Source organism: Osmerus eperlanus, chromosome 12 (genome assembly GCF_963692335.1).
Source record: "Osmerus eperlanus chromosome 12, fOsmEpe2.1, whole genome shotgun sequence".
Taxonomy (NCBI): domain Eukaryota; kingdom Metazoa; phylum Chordata; class Actinopteri; order Osmeriformes; family Osmeridae; genus Osmerus; species Osmerus eperlanus.
The window spans coordinates 10,641,755-10,659,094 of NC_085029.1; the positions used below are offsets into that span (position 1 = coordinate 10,641,755).

At 48.8% G+C, this 17,340-nt stretch overlaps 1 protein-coding gene across 1 annotated transcript; it reads right to left on the reverse strand.

Annotated features, from left to right (window-relative positions):
• Window positions 1-51: 51 nt before the first annotated feature.
• Window positions 52-8,917, reverse strand: fscn2b (fascin actin-bundling protein 2b, retinal). Its single transcript, XM_062475355.1, has 9 exons — window positions 8,601-8,917; window positions 7,830-8,029; window positions 7,468-7,566; window positions 7,098-7,169; window positions 6,335-6,992; window positions 1,785-1,941; window positions 1,584-1,705; window positions 1,248-1,415; window positions 52-783 (listed from the first exon to the last, which is right to left on the reverse strand). The coding sequence occupies exons 3-9, from the start codon at window positions 7,558-7,560 to the stop codon at window positions 578-580; spliced, it is 1,476 nt and encodes a 491-aa protein (XP_062331339.1). The 5' UTR covers window positions 7,561-7,566; window positions 7,830-8,029; window positions 8,601-8,917; the 3' UTR covers window positions 52-577.
• Between the last annotated feature and the right edge of the window lie 8,423 nt (window positions 8,918-17,340).

Here is a 17,340-nt window from a genome sequence, read left to right on the forward strand (position 1 = left end):
AGGAAACCTAATCTCTGACTCTCCATGATGTTCAAACAGGAGTCATCCTCACATGCTGATTCAGACAGGTGAAGAATAAACACCTTCCCCAAACAGGTAAGGTGGTGAAGGTCCTGAATGTAGCTCTACTCATCACTTCCACCTCCCACTCTCCCCAGTCTTCCTGTAAAAGATCCTACTGGATCCTCTAGCCCAGGGTGTCACAGGAAGCAGGCGGAGGTGACCCTCGATCAGATATAACCAACATCATGCTAAGTATTTAGAGCATTGAAGCCCCCAAACGTCTGATCCCAGACCTGCCGTTAGCAGGATAATCTACTTTAAGAGGGGGCAGAACTCTGTCTCCTCCTGACTGTCTTACCGTGCCGTTATCTCCATAAGAGGCGTTTGACCTTGGGGTCATGGCTGGTAAAAAGTAAAAAGCGAAAAAACTAAAGTGAAAAGATGAAGATGATTCTGGCTGCACATTGCTGGAGTACACATAAGCCCTCTACCGACTGCACAACGAGCCCTCTGTGTTGTGATGGGGACCTACTGGAGTTGCTGACAGATTAAACTCAGTCCTGGCTCAGTTGTGTCAGTACTCCCACAGGGCTGTGCTGTGTGGGCGGAGCCCATCGCCCTTGAGGTTGCCGCCCTGGTCGCCGCGGAGATAGCGCCCGTTCTTGCCCCGGATAGCGATACGACCGTGCTCCGGGAACTCTAGAGTGAAGTCCTCAGGCGTTTCCCCGTCAGTACAGACCAAACCACTGCTGGACACATACCAGAACTTTCCACCCACACCTGGAGGGGGCGTCAGAGAGGGAGTGCAGAGGACAGAATGGGTTGGTGGGAAAGAGAAGGGAACACCATGAAACATCTGCAATGTAAAACGCTTTGTTAATCCAAAACTTTTAGCATCCATCAAAGTTGGTATTGTGAGAACTCTGCCAGTGGATATTGCTTTACTGATGGCCAATACAAACCGATATATTCACGACTGTATGGTGTGCTGTTAATGCCTTTGCTTCCAATAGAGGATTCAGGATATAGTCCTATGGAAAGTCATCTAAACTAGTCAGTTCCATGTCAATGGAGCGGACCACACTACATGTGTATTTAGTATTGCATGTAGGCAGAAAGTTAGAGATTTGGGATTCAGCTCCATCAGGAGTTTCTATCCATCTGGCCTTTGTGGAGAGCCGGTAGACGTAGACAGAGAGAAACACAGGAAGCAGCGTGAGGAGTCTGACCCCTCCCGCCCTGACCTTTGATGTGGTAGGCCCCGTCACTGAAGTGCAGGCTGAAGATGTCGTACACGGAGCGGTTGGCGTCCAGAGTGTTGGAGTTCTTGTGATGGCACACAAAGCCATTCTCCCCCCTCAGAATCAGCATAGGCCTGTTGATCAGCTTCAGAATCAGCTGCTCATCCTCACCTGAGAAACGAGCAGAGAATCAAGGTTCAAAGTGGCACGTCGAGGTGCCAGAGAAACAGGAGGGTTTAGGGGTAGAAGGGCCTCTATGTGTGTGAGGCGACAATCAATCGGTGAGTGGGTTAAACGTGCGTGCCACTGTACTTTGTTCTGTATTTAGTCTGTATTCACCTATGGAGTCGCTGACGGCCGCTAGCTGCCCGTTTTTCTTGGTGCAGACGTATTTGCCGTTGTTGGCCCGCAGTGCCACCCTGTGGCCCAACCATTCCACTGCAAACATGGTATCGGCAGATCTGTAGAACAGTGGGAGGCATGAGGGTAACAGAGGGAGAATGCTGGGCGGAGGAGCAGGGAGAGAAGAGTGTTACTCACATTTGTGTGCTGGTGGTCTGGATTCCCGCATGGGCCACCAGGGCCCAGTAGTTCCCCTTGCTGGTCCTGAACATGCACTTCTTGCTCTCTCTGTCAATCTCCATCTGGAATGTCTCCATGTCCGTCTCATCTTCCTGATTGGCCGAGATACTCACTCCTGGGAGGGGCATAAGAGTGACATCCTGTCAGTGCATCACTACAATAAGTTTTGGATGGGGGTGGCAGGCACTGAACCTGCTATTATTCATCCTATTACATAACCCTCCTGTTCCAACATGAACCCTTGAGGGGAAGCTGCATCAGGCAAGTTTGATTACTGACTGCACAGGTAGATTAAACTTGTAGGCCATCAAACAGCTCAGTGGGCGTTTCAAATATGCATGGTCCCAGCCTTTTCTTTTAATGTCAAGCTGGAAGGACTGAATTCTTACTGGGTTAGCTGTCAATTAAAGTTGCCTTGCACACTCATGCTTGCAATGTCCATATTAATGACATTGTTTGACCTACTCACAGTATGAAAGCCATAGCAAAAATATTGGGAAGTCTTTCCTTACAAACATGGATAGGTGAAAAACCTGTTTGCTTAGCCGTAGCCTACCAACTCCATAGCAGACAAGCCACAAGGCCAAAGCAAGACTTTGACAGGGGCAAGCATGCACTGGTGCACTCTCTCTCACACACACATAGGGTACCACACACACATTAGGCTTTATGCCTAGGCGTCTTAGGCATTAGGAATGTTTAGCCCCCAGCAATTAACAACTTAGCCTTGAAAACGTATCAGCTGAATCGCTATCTGCCCTTGTTTCTGTTGGATGCGAGGAAACACACCTTGACAAGAAACTCCCACCGCCCCTCCTCACCAACACCCCACCTTGACAAGACACTGGACTCCCACCGCCCCTCCTCACCACCGCCCCTCCTCACCACCGCCCCTCCTCACCACCGCCCCTCCTCACCACCTCCCCTCCTCACCACCGCCCCTCCTCACCACCGCCCCTCCTCACCACCGCCCCTCCTCACCACCTCCCCTCCTCACCAACACCCCACCTGACATCAAACGGATTGTGGAGGCTAAAACCCAAATGAGATGCATCCCAGAATATCCCTCAATCATTTTTCTTAATCCTTTAATGACACAGATCCCTGTACCTTACCCCACTCTACTGCCCCCCTCTGCTCCCTTGCCCCCCCCCCCCTTCCTCCCTCCCCCTCTTTCCCGGTCGGGCTCTGATCTAAGCAGCTTTGGAGTACCAGTTGTTCAATCCCTCAATCCCTGAATGAAGGAGGGAGAAAAAAATCAGGGGAGAAAAGCGAGGATTGTTTGAAGCATGATTAGCAGAATGTACTGATGCCCCCAGCCTCACCCCAACACCCCGCCCAGACACATACACACATGCACACACACACTTCTACACACATCCAACCACCACCGGACCCACAGGATCACACGCTAAACATAGTACCTACACCAGGGTGCGAATTACGAGGGGGTTTGGGGGGGTCTGACCCCCCTAATTAAGACTTGGACCCCCCCAAAAAAAGGTTGGGGGGGTCGATACACGCCCTGGAGAAGAAGTTGACATTGTATAATTCGCACTCTGACCTACACCAACCACTGCTGTCAGCTTTATGATGAGGTTTCTGTATTGTCTAATGGTCAAGGCTGGTGAAAGTATTTTGTCTGGATTTAAGCTTTAGGAACATGAACACTGTATATTCTATGCTTAGTGAACTTCTCCATCAAACCATCAAACCACAGGCAGGAGTATTGTTATCTTTGCAGTGTCATTCTCTATTCTTCTGTTACATATTCATTCAAACAACTGCTACGGAAAGATGATAAGAGATAGTTATAAAAGGCTAGTACTAAAGGGCAGGGAGGAGAGGAGAGGAAAGTAGGAAGCCAGCAAGCCAAATGAAGGGGTAGAAGCCAGCCAGCTATTACTCCGGGTATTACTCTCTGTAATAAAAATAGTGGTAGGTGTCTCTAACACCCTGGTTAGCCAAGCACGCTAAATGAGTTGGTGTCACGATCGCTAGGCACACTGATGTCTGGGCAGTGTGAGGAATGGTAGAGGACTTGGACCAGACCCACATGCTAGGGGCCTTGGACTACATTTAGTCATTTAGCAGGACTAGAACCCATTAGCAGGACTAGAACCCATGACAACTAGACACCTGGTGCTGGCAAAGGAGGAATGCACAATCGTCCAATACATTACAGATTCACATTCTATCCTTATCGCACTTGGAGTAAATAAATTGAATTCCATGGAAGCGACTTAAATGTATCGTCAAAGGAGACATGTGATGTATCTCATGTTTTCTTCTTATACGCTCCTGGGTGTTGGCTAACCCGAAGGCCCGCCTGTCCGTTCACCCTAAAATGGAGCAGGCCTGACTAATCTATCAGCGAGTCGCTCTGACATCCATTATTAATGGTAAGGTGATGCCATGGCCCAGTGTTCCCTTATTATTGGATGTATCCCTCACTACCCTCTCTCCATATCTCTCTCTCTGTCTGTCTGTCTCTCTCTTTCACACTCTCGTTCTTGATCTCCCTCTTTCACTGGAAACCTTCATCCTGTTACCAGGCACTGTGTGTGTGTGTGTGTGTGTGTGTGTCTGCGTATCTGTGCGTGTCTTTGAGGTTTTGTCTCTTTCACTTTCCAGCACAGGGAGGTGATGATGGAAATGACAGCTCCATGACACACACAGACACACAAACACACACACATGCTCTCGTTACTTTCATCAGGATGAGAGAGAGAGAAGCCAATGCAGAATGGGAAAGAATAAAGCTTGTCGAGAGAAGAAGGCAAGTGACAGAATTGGGGAGGGTTAAGGTAAAATGGTAGACGAAAACAAGGAGCTAATTTCCTGTTCAGATCGTAACCGTTTCCGAGGTGCTTTTCACTGAGTCATGCATATGCTTGAGCTGAACGCTTGTTTTTTCTGGCTTTGATGTGACTTTTGGGGCCCCCCTCCGTCCTCCTGGGAGAACGGGCCGAGGTGTAGATTAACGAGCCAGCTCACAGGTGACAATGGAGGAGTTCTTCCCTCCAGATGTCCCTCTGCTGCATCTATTGTCTTAAAGTCTACAGAGACTCATGCTTTATAGATGCTCCCCCCCATCCCTTCTGCTCTATCCCTTCTGCACTCTCTCTTTGTTTCTCCATCTCCCGCTCTCTCCGTCTCCTGCACTTTCATAAGCGTTCATCTGGCTGGTATCTATACATCTCTCTCAGTCCTTCCTTCTTTCCTCGAGTCTAGCTCCATGTTGCTTCTTCTAATGAAGCTGGTTAGAGCAGGGTTTGTGTGGTGCAGAGCTGGGCAACACAGGGCTTCGGTTTCTGGAAACAGACTCTGCCTTGACATGATCAATTATTCAGCAGCATCAACTCATCTCACCACTACAGAAAGCGTGTTTGTGTGCGTGCGTGTGTTAAAGAGGGGGAGTGTGTATGTGACCAAAAAGAGAATCCGTGAATATTGATTTGGTGAGATGGAATTGGTGTCAGACTTCTTGGGAGTGAATGTGTGTGTGTGCTTGAGAGCTCACACTAGCTAGTGACGTCACTAGCCTTATCTCCCGAGCCCTCGTACCATCTATCCTTCAGGCAATCAGTTTCTGCTGCGCCGCCATTTGGTTATTGCTGTTAGCTGGAGTACTTTCCAGGAACAATGATGCAGATACAGTTACAGCACTCAGCAATGCAGTAACACAACACTTCAGACAAGAATCTTTACCTCACCACTGTCATGGACCATACTGCTGACAATTAATGCTAACCAACTCAAGAAATGACCACTTGAAATGTTAAAATCTAAGATTTTGGAATCAGCCATTCAACATTCAAAGATTTTTCATCCAGGATTCTAGAATGACTCACTCAACATTCTAGAATCTATAACCCAACATTCACAACATTCTGCATTCAGTCACCCAGCATTCTAGAAGAAGTTTCCGAACATTGTAGAAACTGGAGTTCAGCTTTGCAAAGAAAGGAAGTAGTTGAAAAACCACCAGGGTTATGTAGCCAGCTTGGCTCTTTATCCTACTGAATACTGTAGTTAACCCTCTAACATGACCCTGTGACAAACCTTAAACCATATCTGCACAAAAATACCTTTTGTAGTTTTCAAGAGCCCATTTCTAACACTGTTACAACGCTACACTGGGCATAAGTACACACACACACACGAATCTGTCAATCTAGTCTTCGGGGGAAGGATTTAACAAATGATGACATGATAAGATGGAGACATGAGACACGTTTCCCATAATTACTGTGCACACAATCCTTTGAGACTGGTCGTGTACAGACTCATGAATATTCAGTAGCCCACCATCGCTAATGTACTTCCTGTGTATCTGCAGGCTCAGTATCCTCAGGTGGTATCTGGTGGTGTACAATATAAATATGGAGGAGGAGTTGTAGTGATAGTAGCCGTAGCAGTCGGTGTTCAGTGTGTGTTATCAAGTGTGTCTGTGTATCATCAACGTGTGTAAGTGTGATACGTGTACGTGTATATTCTTCTCTCACCTTGTCGTATGGAGACGTAGCGGCCGTTGGCTGCCATCAGGACCACCTGAGGGTGGCTCTCCTCCAGGTCAAACAGCTCATCCTTGCCCGGCTTGGAGCACCTCCCTGACCTCAGCGTGCCCGTGGGCCCCATAGGGGACAGGTACCTCCCCTCACAATCCTTAAACGCCAGCTTCCCGCACTTCAGCTCCAGGGTGTACCCCGTTCCCCTCTCCCTGCCCTCTGCGCACAGCTTCCCGTCATTGCCCAGGTAGCGGCTGTCGCAGGTGCGGAGCTGGTACTTCCCGTCCCGGTATACGAGCGTGAGCAGCGCCGCCACGCCCCAGGGAATGTTCCGGTCCACTGCCACCTCGCCGTCCTCGGGAGATAGGTGTGCGTAGCGGCGGCGAGCCACGGAGAGCAGGTTGGCCTGAGGGTGCAGGGCCAGGTGTACCGCCCACAGCTCTGCCTCCGAGATCATCTGGGCAAAGCAGGACAGGTAGTCACGTGACCCTCCGAAGAAGCGCAGGTAGGGCTCTGATTGGAAGGCCCAGCGCCCGTCTGATTGGGCCACAATCAGGAAGCGGCAGTCGGTGGCTCGCTCCTCGGCCTCACAGGTGACCTTGCCATCCTTGTCCGAGGCGAGGAAACGCCCCAGGTGGCTGCGCAGGTACACAACCTGAAGAAGAGGACAGCTATGAGTTCAGGCTCGGCTGTTCCAGAACATGCTCAGCTGTAGCAAGAATGTGAGCAGGTGTGATCTAGAACGGGGCAGGTAGCCTACCTGTTGGTCCTTGGGATCCTGCTCCAACGTCCAGATCTGCTTCTTCTTCAGGGAGGGGGCCGATGCATTCACCTGGGGGATGCAGGTATGGGAGGGGGGGGGGGGGGGCGGGGGGGCGCACGCGCACACTGCTCATTAACACAGAGCAAGGAGACAACTTTGTTTATGTCTTCTGCTTCATTATGAAACCCACAATGAGGGCTGCAGTAGTAGGATTCAACTCTGGGAGTGTTTTCCCAGTGTGTGTGATGTGTTCACCCAGTAGAGTGGACACAGAGCAGTCTTTAAGCCTATCCCCGGGCTGAATTCCTACTGAACCCTAACCCACAGGAAGAGTGACAGACAGCAGCAGGCCTCCCAGGACTGTTACCTTGAAGCCAAAGGCCTCATGGGTGAGGTAGCGGCTCTCGTGGTTGATCAGACCAAACTGGAGCTTCAGTGGATGGTTCCCGTTGGCGGGCATGCTGACCTGGAGGGGGAGGGAGGGGGAGAGGAGGGGGAGGTGAGGGAGAGCATGGGGGATGGACGGAAGGGGGCCGGGGGGGGGGGCAGGGAGGGAGGGAGGGGTGCATTGACAAGTTAGACCAAGAGAGGAATGAATTTGTGAAGTGGTTAGTACCCTACATGAATAAGTCCCAAACACTGACGAGACTACAAATCTCTCAGTCCTCATTTTGAGTTGTCACACACACACGCGCGAACACTGTACACACACAGCTTTAACCGACTTACAGTAATTATGTTGTTTCTCCCAGATTTGGAAAGGTTTACTTTCCAAAGACTTCTTTAGCTGGTAATTATCTGTCCCTCCTCCACTTCTCAGTGTCTCTTCTCTCCTCCTTCTCTCTCTCTGAATGTGTAGGACTCCCGGTGTGTTCTCCCTCCTCTCCTCCTTATCTGTCGTTCCGGGCTCTGCAGTTTTTCCCCGTTTCCTAATCAGGATTATAGTTAGCAGGACTCAGAACTCCAGCACACACACTGTGACATCATCTGATCCCCCTTTCTCTGTTCTTCCCTCTCTTTCCCCAAAGAAAACTATTTACTTATTATTATTTACTTTGTGTATCTTTCTTTTTCCAACTCCCCCCCTCTCTCTCTATCTATCTATCTATCTCTCTCTCTCTCTCTCTCTCTCTCTCTCTCTCTCTCTCTCTCTCTCTCTCTCTCTCTCTCTCCTCTCTCTCTCTCTCTCTCTCTCTCTGTCTCTCTCTCCGTCTCTGTTAGTTACTTTCTATGCCTCCATGGTTCTCAGGTTTACTCCCTCCATCCCTCCCTGTCATTAGGTCCTAAACACTTTCTTTCTGTCAGTTGCTCTCTCTCTGTCTCCCTCTCTCCCTCTTTTTCTTTGTTTAAAGTTTACTACTGTGGTCTTATCCTCTGATCTCCTGACTGGTATCTAAACTGGACAACCAAAACAACAACCCCTGTACTGAGCTTCCTAACTTTTTATTCCCCACTCCTCTTCTTCTGTACCTCACCCCCTCTCTCTTCACTGTCACTCACCCCCTCTCCTGCTTCCACTTCTTCCTCCTCCGTCCCTCTTCCTCCTTATTCTCCTTAGTTTAATCCTCCCTTATTTTCCCCTCCAGTTTCCTTCGTGATCGGTGGCAGGTTTGGTCTGTGAGTCCGTTAAACAGGCTCATCTTCAGAGAATGTTCCGGGCAGGGCTCCCTCTCGGGCAGGCGACAGTCCTCTCCTTCCCCTGCTTCTTCCTTCACCAGCCTCTTACATCTCTGCCACACGCCAGCTTTAGGTTCGCGTTCGCTTTTGTTGTTTCAAAGCTTTCTCTCCTACTCTTTCTTCTCCTCCTCTCCTGGTCCGTTTCTCTCTCTCTCTGTCTGTGACTTGTGTGTAATCCTGCCTTTCTTTGGCCCTGGGCTTTAGTCTGCTCTTTCTCCCTCGCTTCTCTCACTGAGGTGCATACAAAGCTAGGTAACCAGAAACACACACACACACACACTGTGTCACGTAACCAGAGCCTTCCCTGTGCCTCCCTGGGCCTGAGTGTATCTCCACTTACCTGGCCAGTCCTGGGTAGAGTTACAGAGAGAGAGAGAGAGAGAGAGAGAGAGAGAGAGAGAGAGAGAGAGAGAGAGAGAGAGAGAGAGAGAGAGAGATTGGGAAGAATTTGAATCTGAAATTCAGAGACAGATGACACCAGGGAATGAGACTTGGAAATGTATGGCTTAAACAGGGGGCAGGTGGTCAGCACATGTGTGTGTAATCAAGCCCACCAATCAGTCCCTTGTAAGCCTGTTTGTGGAGTAAACAGACGTGTTCATAGCTGAGTCCTGTTAATCCCTCTTCCTATCATCACAACCTGGCTAATCTACCAGTACCCCTCCCCCGCCAAGCACACACACACACAGATAACCTGAGGTGCATAGCATGTTAAATGCTTCATATACTCAATGATTTACTTTGTGGGACTGAGATAGAGAACTGATGCCTTTTGCCCCAAAACACACATGTACCCAAACCTCCTGCTACATTTCAGAGCCACACAGATTTTCAATTAGATGATTTGCCAGTCAGATACAGGACATTGTCAGCTCTTAAGTCTTGATATTAATGGGAGCAGTACTCTATAATGGAAGATTGGGTTCCACTTAGATCTAGACTGACATACAGTGTTGGGAACCCCTGATGGTGACATCACCAGCAGCCCAGTGTTCTGGTTAGCAGGCCGTCACCAGCAGAGGGCGATCTAGTCACATATAACATGTGGGACATCAGTGGAAAGCGGACTCCATACACAAACATAATTTACCAAAGCTAAGAAAACTATGTGGGTATGTTGATTTCATCAATGTGTTGATGTGTCTTTGCAGTGACATGTTTGAATGTTTTTGAGGATGGAAATGGTTAGAAATAAGTCTTCTGTTAAAGACAAAATGTTGATGTGAGTGATCTGCTTCTTATACTGTGTTCTTAATCTATCAGATCAAGAGTACCTAACACGGTCTACAGAGGAATATTTCATATGATCTGCTAGATTTCTCCAGTGATCTAGTGTTGACCATGGTCCTGTCTTTCTGTCCATCCCCAGGCTCTGGACTGTACTCTTCTAGTCAGTTGATCCCCCTGGTAAGGGGATATGTGATGTGTGTCTGTGCGTGTTTGTTTGTGTGCCAGTCTTTGACTATGGGCAAACTCAATACCTCTTATCTTGGAAATTACATACATGAACTGGAAATCAGAACCTCACATTTGCATACCTGAGACCTCACCTGAGACAAACAAGTACCCGCTGTGACACATACACACGCTCAGACACACACACACTCAGCCACGCTCACACACGCGCACACACATGGTCACCCACAATGAATGCTCAATAAAAAAAGGATAACAAAATGTTTATTATAAAAACATCATTATTATTAGTATTATTATTGTATGTCCTGCTCATATGGACCCTATCCCACGCTCCATTACTCCCCCCGACCCCCTCTCCCTGGCCCTGGGGGCAATGTCATAGTCTGTCGACCCGCCGCAGCTCTCGCTGCCGTTGGCACAGCGACGTCTGACGATGGCCAACCAGATGTTTTTTTTCCTCTTTTTTTTTTCCGGGATGGCGACCGTGCCAGGTTCACCGTGGCAACTGTGGAATGGTGCTTCAGAAGCCATTACTGCGCTGCTCTGATGACACTCAAATAGCTATCATTACACCTCCTCAGAGAGAGGGGAGGGGGGAGGGAGGGGGGGGAACAGAGATGGGATAGACAGAGGGGGGTGGAGGGGAAATTATAGGGAGAGGGAGAGGGAGGCAGCGAAACTGAGTTAACGACAGAGTGAGAAAGTGTGAGAAGGACAGAGCAAGTGAAGGGGAGAAAGGAGGGGAGTTATAGAGTAGAGAGAGAGAGGGAGGGAGGGGAGTTATAGAGTAGAGAGAGAGAGAGAGAGAGGGGGGGGTGAAGTTTAAAAAGACAATTTCTGCGTTAACAGCCCCCAGCCTTTTCTAGCCTATTAAGTTCAGTTCTGTTGTCCCATTTCCCTGGTCTATAGGGGGCCAATGCTAGCCCAACACCTCTCTACCTTCCTTCGTCCCTCACTCCTACACCTTTCAACATCCTTCCTTCCTCCCTCACTCCCACATCTCTCTACCTCCTCCTTTCCTCCCTCCCTCCCTCCTCCCCCTCTACCTCTTCCCTTCCTTCCTCACTCCAACATCTCTTCACCTCCTCCCTCCCTCCCTCCTGCTCATCTCTCCCACCCTACCCCCATCACCCCAGCACCTCACTGCCTCCATCCGTCCTCCCTCCATACCCTTCCCCAAACCCTCAATCTCCCTTCGTCCTTCCCCCTTATTGACCTTCTCTCCCATCTGCCTCCTTCCCTCCTTCCCTTTCCCACACTCGGTCATGTTCCAACCCTCTGCCTCCTTCCTTCTTCTGCTCCCCCCTTTTCACACGTCGCCTCGCCCGTTCTCATCCCTTCCTTGTCTCTCTGTCTTCATCCACCTGTTAATCAAACCTCTCTTCCACCTTCCATCTCTCCATCATTCGTTACACCAGCTCTCTCCACCCTGACATCTCACCTCCCTCTCCTCCATCTCTTCCTGTCGTTCTCGCTCCATCCCTTCTTCTCTTACCTCTCTATTTCCATGTATCGCTGACAGCAAGATGGACTCCCTCTCTCTTTCTCTCTCACCCATGTCCTTCTTTCTCCTCTTTCATTTCATCCCCCTCTCCTAACCCCTCCTCATGTCCGTGGGGACACACTTTTGGGATGGACAGGATGGGGGAAAGCTGATCTCTGTTCTCCCCTGTCAGTCTTCTCCCCGTCAATAGCCTTAGTAGCTCCCCCACACACGCACACACACACACACACACACACACACACAAACATTAATACATCAGGGGCAGGAGGTTAGGCTCTGACAGCTGTTGTAGTACCAGCTATGTCCACTAAGAGGCAGTGGCGTGCTGTTCCGTCATGGGTCCAGTTCCCGGGTCACAGAATATGTTTTTAGAGAAAATAAAGATTGATGCTTGGTTTGTCAGTCTTGGTGCCTGTGTGACTGCGTAGCACAGGAGGGCAGGATTCTATAACTATTTTTAATCGCTGTTTTATTGCTTCTGCTTCGTTAATGGGGGGCCTTCCAGAAACGTAAGAAGTGAACTCAAAGACGTCAACATGTGGACGTTATCAACGCTAAATCATCACTGCAATTAAACAGCAGAAGGGGCGTGTGAGAGCGCGAGAGTGAGGGGAGGGGGAGTGTGTGTGTGTGTGTGTGTGTGTGTGTGTGTGGGGGGGGGGGCATCCTAAATTCCATTCTGATGTGACTTGTATACTAGCCTAAGCTATATGATTTTAGCCCGCCTATACAGGCAACGTATTCCACAAATACTATGGCTTACACAGGCTATACATCCCCCCATTGTCTAGCAGAGATATGTAAATTCTTATGAATAAATAATTAATCGATTTAATAAGAGTGACCCGTGTCCGAGGCTGCTTTATGTTATTTGGAAGAAGAAAAAAAATCCGAAATACTGTATAAAAGAATCAAGGATACATTCAATAATGGAACCATAACCCTATCTCAAATGTAGCCTGACTCTAAATGTTTATTGTAGATGTATCTACTTCCCAAAACAATGCATATGTTATTTGATTATATTATTTATATTAAATCCTACCAGCACAACCACAGCCGTAGTGTGCTCCAGCAGCCTATTATGCCTGCGTACTAGCAAAGAGTTAACAAATGGCGCAAACGTGATGACTGAGGGACTGTATGAAATTGAGAACCAATCCGTATTGAGATTAACACCTTATTCCTCCTTGATTGGCCAGAACCGACTCAATGCACTGTCGGCGTTGTTTGGGACTCAGATCCCACGTGGGGTACAGACCATCACTCGCGTTCTTATTGGTTACAGCTACACTAACAGGACCCTCCCGTCCCCTGATCAAATTTTTATTGGTTTAACCGTCCGCGCGCTGCTCCTCCCTCCCCTTGTTTTCCGTCCGAACGGAAATATCTCTCTCGCGAGCTCCGTAGGCTCGGGCCCCCGGTTCGTCGCTTCACATCTATCAAGAGGCGCGTGAAACGAACACAGATCTGACATTTTGCGTCGGTATCCTTAACAACCGCTATATGATTTCTTTTAAAAACATGATTATTAGATATGATATTTAAGTCCGTATCCTCTGCGCTGAAAACGGCCGTCTCCTTTATATCTGTCATCCACTGTTGGCCATTAGTTCGTTTTATTGCCAATTGCCTGCGACATATTCCCCACTCCCTCTCTCTCTCTTTCTCTCTTTCTCTCTCTCTCTCTCTCTCTCTCTCTCTCTCTCTCTCTCTCTCTCTCTCTCTCTCTCTCTCTCTCTCTCTCTCTCTTTCTTTCTTCCTTCTCATATCCTTACAAAGCAGCTCCAGTTACTCCCTCTCTACTCTCATGTAGCTGTTACCTAAGTAAACACACACACGCACACACACACACACACACACACACACACACACACACACACACACACACACACACACACACACACACACACACACACACACACACACCACACACACACACTGTACACACACAACACACACACAAGCACACAGCAGCCTTCTTCAGATAATGTATAAAATGAAAGATCTGACACCTAGAAGGATCTGCCAACATTTAAACACATTTAATGGAATAATTAAATTAATTGGTGTTAATAGAGTAAACTAAATTACATGAAGTGCAAGGGCCACTGGTCTGTTTTCTTTTGTTCCATTGCTGTCAGTTCTGCATCAATCTGCCCATTCATTCACCTATCCCCTCCTTTCATTCGTCTCTTCCTCTCTCTGTCTCTTGTCCTTCTGGAAGGGCCAGATGTTTGACCACCGGGTCAGTAGACTGAAGTGACAGGACCTGGCCCAGAGACAGACCTCCAGAACCAGACATTCCAGGCCACATAGCCCAGTTTCAGAGGCCCACTCCTGGGGTTGAAATCCTGCTTTCCTCCTCCAGTCTCCCAGATCCTGGACCCTCCTGTAAGTAATTGTGAAATAAGACTCTCGTTAAATACCCCTCTGACCACTGATCTACAAGCAATCTTCTACTCACGTCTCTACCCACACATCCAGATCCAGTGTTCATATTAGATCTGACCCAGGACCAGTCAGCAGCAGCGCTCTCTCCCTCTCTGCCGGGCTGAGGAGGGGGACTCCCCTGGGTGCTTGGCGACGATTGTTGTCGCGGCGATGGTATACGTGGTAGTGGTTACCAGGGAGACGGCGGTTGCCTGTCTGACCTGTCCCCTTGTGCTGTCACGGGCGTTATTGATGCACACCGCTGCTCAGCATTGTGGGAGTGCAGGAGGGAGGGCGGGGAAGACAACCGCTAACGAGTTCACAAGGAACGAAAAACTCTCCCCTCTCTACACCTTTTCTTTCTCGGCCCTTCTCTTTCACTCTCTCTCTCCAGCCCCAAACGTGCCCGCTACACAACTAGAACCCTTCTCTGCCTTTCCGTCTCCCTCACTGTTTCTCTCTCATTCCAGCTCTTCCCCCTCCTCACGCCTCCCCTCTTCTCTCTCTCCTCTTTCTCTCCTTCATTTCTCATAGATGTCTGTCCTGTGGGTCTGCATTAAGAATGGGCCTCTTCTGTGATCCATCATGACAAAATGCACTCTCTCTCACTCTCGCTCACTTTCTCTCCCTTTCCCTCTCCCTCTGTCTCTCTATTTCTCACACACACACACACACACACACACACACACACACACACACACACACGCACAGATTTTCTCACACCTTTACTTGCACAATATAACAAGCTCATTCACATCCAATTCTCTACTTCTCTCCCTTATTCACCAGCACAAACATGCACACACACACACTTACACACACACACTTACACACACACATACACCTTTACTTGCACAGCATAAAAGTCTCATTCACAACCAATCCTTCTTTTCACTGGTGTGTGTGTACACACACACACACACACAGACACACACACACGCAAACACACAAATACACACACACAGATGCTGCCCCGCTGCTACGCCTGAAGCTAAGAAGCAGCAAGATTAATAATGACCTCTGCCTCCCCATAGACAGCCACAAATATACACAGTTAGGAAAGAGAAGGAGGGAGAAGAGGTTGAGAAAGGGAAGTGGGAGGAATAAAAGAGATGGGCGGAGGAGAGATGGTGAGATGGAGACTAAACACACACCGTTTGGAGAGAGCAAAGATAGGAGAGAGAGGAAGCGAGAGAGACAAAGGGAGAGAAAGAGATAGAGAGAAGGGGATGCAAGATGCGATGGAGACCAGTATACACAGTTTGGAGAGAGACAAGAGGAATGGTGGAGAGAGGGAGAGGAGAGAGACCAAACATACACAGTTTGGATGTAGGGAACAGGAGGGGTGGCAAAGTGATGGGAAGAGAAGAAAAGGTATAGAGAGCGTGTGAAAGAGCAAGGAGGAGCGAATTTCTGCTTTGACGGTTGTTTGCCAGCTCACTCCCTTGCGCTACAGTGCGCACTCACACATGAAACAAGCACACACACACATTCCTATGGCACACATGCATATCAACCCAGTTGTCTGCAGTGCAGGGGAGGGCCGTAATTGAAAACAGGGCTTCATAATCTGGGAGAATGACAGCGTTGAGAGATTAGGTGAAACCAAACATTAGCACAATTAAGTGTGCGAGCACTGAGGTGTGGCACGGAATTAGACACTGTCTTTATGATCACAAAGAGAACCAATACCAGTGTGTGTGTGTCAAAGGAGCCAGTCCAAAAGCAACACTAACACAGATTTAGAGTCTTCGTACCACCAAACAATCAGTCAAACAACCAGAGAAAGCAGGAAAAGGTGTTTAATCAAGCGATGTAGCACATTCTCAATGCAATCAATAACACAAGATCTTTGAAAAGCCCAGATAACTGGGAGACGTGCTTCAGTGTGACCTGGCGACTAGACCCGTGGTGTTCATCTGTGAGGCGTGAGTTCTAATTGTCCGCCTTAACGACCGTTGCCGGGCTGGACGGCTCCTTTGTGACTTATCCAGCTGCTGCTCTCAGGTGCTGTTTTGTTAACAGGATTACCGTCATTTATAACTGTGTTTCATTACTGTACTCAGCCGATAAGATGATCACTCACTCACGCACACACACACTAAGACATAAAAAAACCACACACTATGATTACACTACAAAAACACAAAACATGCCTGCACAAAGAAACAGGCACACACACAAGCACACAAACACACACACGTTAATTCAATCTGCTGACAGGGAAACATGGCAAACAACATCCATTATGGCCACAGAGCTAATTGGTAGTAGGGAGATGAGGAGGGAGGAAAGGAATGAGGTGGATGAAGAGGGGGAGAGGAAGGCAGGAGGAGTTAAGGCCTGGAGAACAGTGCTATGTTGGAGAGGAGTCCTTTTTGGAAACTAGCAGGGCATGTCAGATAACTGTCTGACCCTTCTTCTCTTTTCGTCCTCTCGTCCTCTCCTTCTCTCCTCACCTCCTCTCCTCCTCTCCTCCTCTCCTCCTCTCTTTCTCTCCTCTCGTCCTCTCGTCCTCTCTTTCTCTCCTCTCCTCCTCTCGTCCTCTCGTCCTCTCTTTCTCTCCTCTCGTCCTCTCGTCCTCTCGTCCTCTCTTTCTCTCCTCTCGTCCTCTCGTCCTCTCTTTCTCTCCTCTCGTCCTCTCGTCCTCTCTTTCTCTCCTCTCCTCTCCTCCTCCTCTTCTCCTCTCCTCCTCTCTTTCTCTCCTCTCATCCTCTCGTCCTCTCGTCCTCTCGTCCTCTCTTTCTCTCCTCTCGTCCACTCCTCCTCTCTTTCTCTCCTCTCGTCCTCTCCTCCTCTCTTTCTCTCCTCTCGTCCTCTCATCCTCTCGTCCTCTCGTCCTCTCCTCTGCTCCTTCTGAACAGGGACACTCTGTCCTTTGCTCTTGTTCTTTTATCATTCTTTCCGCTCTCTGCCTCCTCCGCCCCACATTTGTCCCTCTTTTTATAATTTCTCTTCTCTTTCTCTCCACCACCATTCTGGTTCTTCTCTCTCTCTCTCTCTCTCTCTCTCTCTCTCTCTCTCTCTCTCTCTCTCTCTCTCTCTCTCTCTCTCTCTCTCTCTCTCTCTCTCTCTCTCTCTCTCTCTCCTTCTCTCTCTCTCTCTCTCGCTCTCGCTCTCTCCTCTTCTCTCTGTATGTTTTTTCTCTCACTTGTCATTTGCTCTCATTTCTTCCTCTCTTTCTATTTCTTTCCATCAATTGTTCTC